Source organism: Oncorhynchus masou, unplaced genomic scaffold (assembly GCF_036934945.1).
Source record: "Oncorhynchus masou masou isolate Uvic2021 unplaced genomic scaffold, UVic_Omas_1.1 unplaced_scaffold_1984, whole genome shotgun sequence".
Classification (NCBI taxonomy): Eukaryota; Metazoa; Chordata; class Actinopteri; order Salmoniformes; family Salmonidae; genus Oncorhynchus; species Oncorhynchus masou.
In genome coordinates this window covers 81,303-89,602 of record NW_027008476.1, presented here as the reverse complement: position 1 = coordinate 89,602, position 8,300 = coordinate 81,303, and the positions used below count along the sequence as shown (strand labels likewise).

Sequence of the window (8,300 nt, the reverse complement as noted above, 5' to 3'; positions counted from 1 at the left end):
ACACCCAGCTCTATAACACAGGCTGTTAGTACACCCAGCTCTATAACACAGGCTGTTAGTACAACCAGCTCTATAACACAGGCTGTTCAACACCCAGCTCTATAACACAGGCTGTTAATACACCCAGCTCTATAACACAGGCTGTTAGTACACCCAGCTCTATAACACAGGCTGTTAGTACACCCAGCTCTATAACACAGGCTGTTAGTACACCCAGCTCTATAACACAGGCTGTTAACACAACCAGCTCTATAACACAGGCTGTTAGTACACCCAGCTCTATAATACAGCAGCCTCTCTCGCCCTCCTGGATTGTGTGATAGCAGTCTCTCTATTTCTCTCTCTTCCGCCGTACCTCCATCCCCCTCTCTCTCTTTCTCTCCGTCAAAACTTAAGCTGGAGATGAGGACAGTAAAGGGAGCTAGAGCTGAGGACAGTAAAGGGGAGATGAGGACAGTAAAGGGAGCTGGAGATGAGAAACAGTAAAGGGAGCTGGAGATGAGGACAGTAAAGGGAGCTGGAGATGAGGACAGTAAAGGGATCTGGAGATGAGGACAGTAAAGGGAGCTGGAGATGAGGACAGTAAAGAGATCTGGAGATGAGGACAGTAAAGGGAGCTGGAGATGAGGACAGTAAAGGGAGCTGGAGATGAGGACAGTAAAGGGAGTTGGAGATGAGGACAGTAAAGGGAGCTGGAGATGAGGACAGTAAAGAGATCTGGAGATGAGGACAGTAAAGGGAGCTGGAGATGAGGACAATAAAGATATCTGGAGATGAGGACAGTAAAGAGAGCTGGAGATGAGGACAGTAAAGGGAGCTGGAGGTGAGGACAGTAAAGGGAGCTGGAGATGAGGACAGTAAATGGAGCTGGAGGTGAGGACAGTAAAGAGATCTGGAGATGAGGACAGTAAAGGGAGCTGGAGATGAGGACAGTAAAGATATCTGGAGATGAGGACAGTAAAGGGAGCTGGAGATGAGGACAGTAAGGGGAGCTGGAGATGAGGACAGTAAAGAGATCTGGAGATGAGGACAGTAAAGGGAGCTGGAGATGAGGACAGTAAAGGGAGTTGGAGATGAGGACAGTAAAGGGAGCTGGAGGTGAGGACAGTAAAGGGAGCTGGAGATGAGGACAGTAAATGGAGCTGAGGACAGTAAAGAGATCTGGAGATGAGGACAGTAAAGGGAGCTGGAGATGAGGACAGTAAAGATATCTGGAGATGAGGACAGTAAAGGGAGCTGGAGATGAGGACAGTAAGGGGAGCTGGAGATGAGGACAGTAAAGAGATCTGGAGATGAGGACAGTAAAGGGAGCTGGAGATGAGGACAGTAAAGGGAGTTGGAGATGAGGACAGTAAAGGGAGCTGGAGATGAGGACAGTAAAGAGATCTGGAGATGAGGACAGTAAAGGGAGCTGGAGATGAGGACAGTAAAGGGAGCTGGAGATGAGGACAGTAAAGGGAGCTGGAGATGAGGACAGTAAAGGGAGCTGGAGATGAGCAATTAAGTGTTGCTATTATACCTCGGACTGGCTTAAAGACCGACCAGAAGACCGACCTGAAGACCGACAGGAAGACCGACCTGAAGACCGACCGGAAGACCGACAGGAAGAAACAGTTGAAGGGCTGGAATGATTACCGCTCATCTCCTATCCCCATAGCGCTCTGGTCAAAAGTAGTGCACTCTAAAGTGATTAGGGGACCATTTATGACTCAACCCTCTTCCATCTTACTTAAATGGATTCTCATCACTTCGGGGCTCGTTATTACGCACCTCCCAAGGATAAATCAATTCAATTGTGGTTCAAGAGTGTCACTGTTGATAACCACCTACTGTCTCGTGTCTCCATTCAAATGACTGTCCACTTGTACTAGGTTGGCATGGCTACAGGGTAGGACTGCAACATGATGTCCTCCTATCTGGTCTGCAACAGACAGTGTAGGTTTCAGTCCAGGGAGATTTAGTGATGTCCTCCTATCTGGTCTGCAACAGACAGTGTAGGTTTCAGTCCAGGGAGATTTAGTGATGTCCTCCTATCTGGTCTGTAACATACAGTGTAGGTTTCAGTCCAGGGAGATTTAGTGATGTCCTCCTATCTGGTCTGTAACATACAGTGTAGGTTTCAGTCCAGGGAGATTTAGTGATGTCCCCCTATCTGGTCTGTAACAGACAGTGTAGGTTTCAGTGCAGGGAGATTTCGTGTAGTGTGTCTTGGTGAGATCTTACTCCTTAGTCATAATGTTAATGCATGCATAACAACTGGGTTAATGCATGGATAACTCACAGAATATACATTTACATTGGCCTTTTAACATCTGAGAATTAACAGCATCTTTAACATGGCCTTTGGACAGGACGCTGGCTTTAACTGAAGAAAAAAAAACCATTCTAAATCAAACTTGAAGGAAACAATGAGCCCAGATGAAATATTGTATGGTTGGTTTGAAAAGGGGATCTTTAGTTTTGAGCGAGCTATAACAGTTTTTTTGGGGGGGGAGATTGACTTGAGGCAGCCATGCAGATATGGATAATGACTGGATAGTTTTCCTATCTAAATTAAAGTGTACATTGGGGCATTTTCATTTTGTCATCTTTTAGCAAGGTTCATTTCAAGCTCAAGTTAATGTTGGAAGTAAAATGTTATTACTCACGAGGTTGACAAGAAATACCAGGAGAAACAATGACAACTCCCCCCCCCCCCACACACAAAAAAGAAAGAAGGTTCATTAAAACATCGAAGCAACAGAAAATGTATTTAATCAAAGTCTATCCAAATGCTCTTATCATATGAAAGACTGAAAACGTTATTTCTTAAGTGCTGTTAATGCCATTATATCAAGTTGACAGGCAGGACAAGTTCACAAAGCATAACATAACGGAAGGGGTGATGAGACAGAGAACAGAGCCCTTCCTTTAACTGCAGAACAGTTAGGTAACATTATGGTCCGTGGTTTAGAGGAGCGGGAAGCGCACATAAAAAAAACAAAAAACAACGCGCCTTTTTATATATATATATATATTGTTGTTTTGTTTTGTGCGCGTGAGTTTTCTCCCACCTTTTTAATGCAGGAAAATATAAAGAGAGTTGAAAGCATAGAGGAGGAGCGTTACTTTTACTCGCCGCGCGAAACGGCGATTCAGCGTTTACCCATCTATTTGTTAATGTTACCACTACGTCACCGGTTCTGATTGTCATTGTGATCCAGCAGTACAAAACCACTATACTTGGACTGGAGCAAAAAAATTAAAAGCTATTTGCAATTTTATGTAACACTCATGCATTTCATAAAGATATATTGCATAGCTCTTCAACTGTTCTGCCCTCGGTGCTAAAACTGTGCTTGTAATAATTCATATACTATATATCGTACTGTTTTTCTTCTTCCATACACCCCGTCAGACAGAAAATATCTTGTTGTTCAATCCACTTCCGCATTGTTGTCAGTCAGTGTTCATACAATGTATAGACTTTAAAAGGTCAGTTTTAAAGAAAGAAGAAACCTAACAATTCTGAAAATAAAACCCTACATCTTCTAGAAAACTGCTTCTAGGTTGTGTTGTAGCTAAGCCCTACAGGTATCAAAATTAGCCCCTCGTTGTTCATCGGGTCATTTTCTATCTCCATTTGGAGTCTGTTTGTGGTTCCATCTTTTAAACAAGTTTTACAATTGATTATAAGAGAAAACAATCATGCATTAATGATCTTCTCTTCCGAAAAATGGAAATGTCTTGTGGTCGATAACGTCCTTCCTATAGAACATGAGTTGGCAAAAAAAGGGCCTGTGCTTCCGAGAATAAAATCCCCCCGGGTCCATTTTCCTGCAGCCGAAGCCAAACTTTTGTTCCACTTCCTTTTTTTATCTCTCTCAATGTTATATTTTGTACAAACATCGCATCGATCGAAGATAGACTTGGGGAAAGACAAGACTTCTCTACTAATGTTTTTTTTTTTGGTAGGCACTATGCTGTACTGAGGTTGAGGTCAGGGGTCATTCTGCTGTGGGTCGGGGCCACAGAGACTCTGGGTGGAGTCTTCGGGGATGACGTCATCAGACGAACCAGAAAGCGACCACATTCTTCTTCTTCATCTTCCCCCCCCCCCCCCTCTTCCGTCGTTGTCTAAAGCCTCATCATGGGAACGGCTGAATCACCTCATCTCAGATCCGTAGGTGGAACGTGCTGGAAATGTAAAAAACAAACAAAAAACACACCACATAGTTAGTTACACAGCTGCATTTACAACAGATGGGAAAATATAGAAAAACATTTTAGAGGTCTTGAAAACATTTAACTGGGTTGTCTATGAGGCAAGTCATTCTGTCAACAGTGGAACTGGTCTTCTTTTAGAAGTGTTGTCCCCTTAACAACAACATATACAGGGCTTTCAGAAAGTATTCAGACCCCTGGACTTTTTTCCACATTTTGTAACGTTACAGAATTAATCTATAATGAATTAAATAAATGTTAAAAATCCTCATCAATCTACACACAATACCCCATAATGACATCACAATACCCCATAATGACATCACAATACCCTATAATGACATCACAATACCCCATAATGACATCGCAATACCCCATAATGACATCGCAATACCCCATAATGATTGGAGTCCACTTGTGGTAAATTCAATTGATTGGACATGATTTGGAAAGGCAACACACCTGTCTATATAAGGTCCCACAGTTGACAGTGCATGTCAGAGCAAAAACCAAGCCATGAGGTCGAAGGAATTGTCTGTGGAGCTCCGAGACAGGGATTGTGTCGAGGCACAGATCTAGGGAAGGGTACCAACGTAAGTTCTGCAGCTTTGAAGGTCCCCCAATAACACAGTGGCCTCCATCATTCTTAAATGGAAGAAGGTTAGAACCACCAAGATTCTTCCTAGAGCTGTCCGATTGGCCAAACCGAGCAATCAGGGGAGAAGGGCCTTGGTCAGGGAGATGACCAATGGTCACTCTGACAGAGCTCCAGAGTTCCTCTGTGGAGATGGGAGAACCTTCCAGAAGGACAACCATTTCTGCAGCACTCCATCAATCAGGCCTTTATGATCGAGTGGCCAGACAGAAGCCACTCCTCAGTTAAAGGAACATGAGAACTAGGGCTGTTGCAGTGACCGTATTACCGCCACACCGGCGGTCACGAAGACAGTCAATTTCCATGTGACCATTTAGTCACGGTAATTAGGCTTCTTCAAGCTCTGATGCTGCTGATGGTCATTAGTTGCCTACCAGCTAACTGCCTGGTAATCTATTGTCACTCTAATCACTCTGACATCAATGCAAATGTAATGGAAAATCTAATCAAACACTTAATGAGAGCCCATGAACTCATGTTGCGAAACATTTCTATAGGCTATGCAATTTTTTTTAATTTATTTTTTAACCTTTATTTAACCAGGCAAGTCAGTTAAGAACAAATTCTTATTTTCAATGATGGCCTGGGAACAGTGGGTTAACTGCCTGTTCAGGGGCAGAACGACAGATTTGTACCTTGTCAGCTCGGGGGTTTGAACTCGCAACCTTCCGGTTACTAGTCCAACGCTCTAACCACTAGGCTACCCCGCCTCCCCAATTGTGTAAGAAAACAGAGTGATGGCTTCTATTAAAAAGAGGAGGATCCCATCGGCTTTCTATTGGCTCGGCCTAGTATATTTATTTCTCAACTTTCCTAATATTTAGAACATTGCTTATCTTTACAACAGGAGTATAGCCTACCTGGATGGCATGACAATGAACCACGGAAAAAGCGTCCTCCATTCTCTATTCGCTATAGATGTGATGTGATTTTCCCCTACCCGCTTCCATACAGGTGCATGATAATGGTCCATTCTAAATCAAAACTAATGTCACATCAATATATTATTTAGTATATGTAAAGACAAGATTAAATCAAGAATAGTCTGATTGGTGACCATATTAGCCTATCACTTGTGAATGATGCCCAGCATAAGAAACTGTCTTTTTTTTCTCTCAGCTTTTTATAATCCTGTATCACACCTCATGTAGCCAGCAGGCCTATATGTTTTAATAAGGTTGGTATCACACCTCATGTAGCCTAGCCCATAGGTCTATATGTTTTAATAAGGTTGGTATCACACCTCATGTAGCCTAGCCAATAGGCCTGTATGTTTTAATAAGGTCTGTATCACACCTCATGTAGCCTAGCCAATAGGCCTGTATGTTTTAATAAGGTTGGTATCACACCTCATGTAGCCTAGCCAATAGGCCTGTATGTTTTAATAAGGTCTGTATCACACCTCATGTAGCCTAGCCAATAGGCCTGTATGTTTTAATAAGGTTGGTATCACACCTCATGTAGCCAATAGGCCTGTATGTTTTAATAAGGTTGGTATCACACCTCATGTAGCCTAGCCCATAGGTCTATATGTTTTAATAAGGTTGGTATCACACCTCATGTAGCGTAGCCAATAGTCCTATATGTTTTAATAAGGTTGGTATCACACCTCATGTAGCCAATAGGCCTGTATGTTTTAATAAGGTTGGTATCACACCTCATGTAGCGTAGCCAATAGTCCTATATGTTTTAATAAGGTTGGTATCACACCTCATGTAGCCAATAGGCCTGTATGTTTTAATAAGGTTGGTATCACACCTCATCTAGCCTAGCCAATGGGCCTATATGTTTTAATAAGGTCTGTATCACACCTCATGTAGCCAATAGGCCTGTATGTTTTAATAAGGTTGGTATCACACCTCATCTAGCCTAGCCAATGGGCCTATATGTTTTAATAAGGTCTGTATCACACCTCATGTAGCCTAGCCCATAGGCCTATATGTTTTAATAAGGTTGGTATCACACCTCATGTAGCCTAGCCAATAGGCCTGTATGTTTTAATAAGGTTGGTATCACACCTCATGTAGACAATAGGCCTGTATGTTTTAATAAGGTTGGTATCACACCTCATCTAGCCTAGCCAATAGGCCTGTATGTTTTAATAAGGTTGGTATCACACCTCATCTCGCCTAGCCAATAGGCCTATATGTGTTGATAAGGTTGGTATCACACCTCATCTCGCCTAGCCAATAGGCCTATATGTGTTGATAAGGTTGGTATCACACCTCATCTCGCCTAGCCAATAGGCCTATATGTGTTGATAAGGTTGGTATCACACCTCATCTCACCTAGCCAATAGGCCTATATGTGTTGATAAGGTTGGTATCACACCTCATCTCGCCTAGCCAATAGGCCTATATGTGTTGATAAGGTTGGTATCACACCTCATCTCGCCTAGCCAATAGGCCTATATGTGTTGATAAGGTTGGTATCACACCTCATCTCACCTAGCCAATAGGCCTATATGTGTTGATAAGGTTGGTATCACACCTCATCTCACCTAGCCAATAGGCCTATATGTGTTGATAAGGTTGGTATCACACCTCATCTCACCTAGCCAATAGGCCTATATGTGTTGATAAGGTTAGTATCACAACTAATGTAGCCTAGCCAATAGGCCTATATGTGTTGATAAGGTTGGTATCACACCTCATCTCACCTAGCCAATAGGCCTATATGTGTTGATAAGGTTAGTATCACAACTAATGTAGCCTAGCCAATAGGCCTATATGTGTTGATAAGGTTGGTATCACACCTCATCTCACCTAGCCAATAGGCCTATATGTGTTGATAAGGTTAGTATCACAACTAATGTGGACAAATTACTGAAGCACATTAATCCGCTTTACAAGGGGTGTAGAGCCTAACTGGCAGATATAAACAGCGTTTTAGTTTCTAGTTTGGGGAAGCTCATTTTTACCATAAAAATGCACCTTTATAATAAATCATGACATGCATAATCGCATTTGCGGTCATTTTTGTAAATGGTGTTTTCTTGCTAATGAAATATTTGTGCTTATATCCTACTGCCCGTGTGGTGGCAGAATCAGAATCCTTTAGGTAGCATTTATAAATAAGATGTTTTATTCATTTTCAGTTTAGTGTGCTTATGTGGGAAAAGTTATGTTTCCCATTGGGGAGAGGTTAGGCTTATCTTATTTTTAATTTTATGTTTACAAGGCAAGTCAATTCAGAACAAATTCTTATTTTCAATGATGGCTTAGGAACAGTGGGTTAACTGCCTGTTCAGGGGCAGAATGACAGATTTGTACCTTGTCAGCTCAGGGGTTTGAACTTGCAACCTTTCGGTTACTAGTCCAATGCTCTAACCACTAGGCTACCCTGCCGCCCCCACATTATGGGAATGTGTCTAACTATTACATGTCCCCTCTGAGGTTGCCCTTATCTTGATTTAGTATATGGCCTAGGAGGCTCACTGTCT

The 8,300-nt window shown here is 42.5% G+C and overlaps 1 protein-coding gene across 1 annotated transcript in view; it reads right to left on the bottom strand.

The window, feature by feature from the left end:
• Positions 1-2,731: 2,731 nt before the first annotated feature.
• Positions 2,732-8,300, bottom strand: part of LOC135532685 (calcium and integrin-binding family member 2-like) — a gene marked incomplete at its 5' end in the record, with an annotated part of 64,167 nt that continues 58,598 nt past the window's right edge. The window contains one exon of the mRNA XM_064960155.1: positions 2,732-4,176. Within this exon, the coding sequence (XP_064816227.1) occupies positions 4,155-4,176 (22 nt within the window). The remainder of the gene's footprint in view (positions 4,177-8,300) is intronic.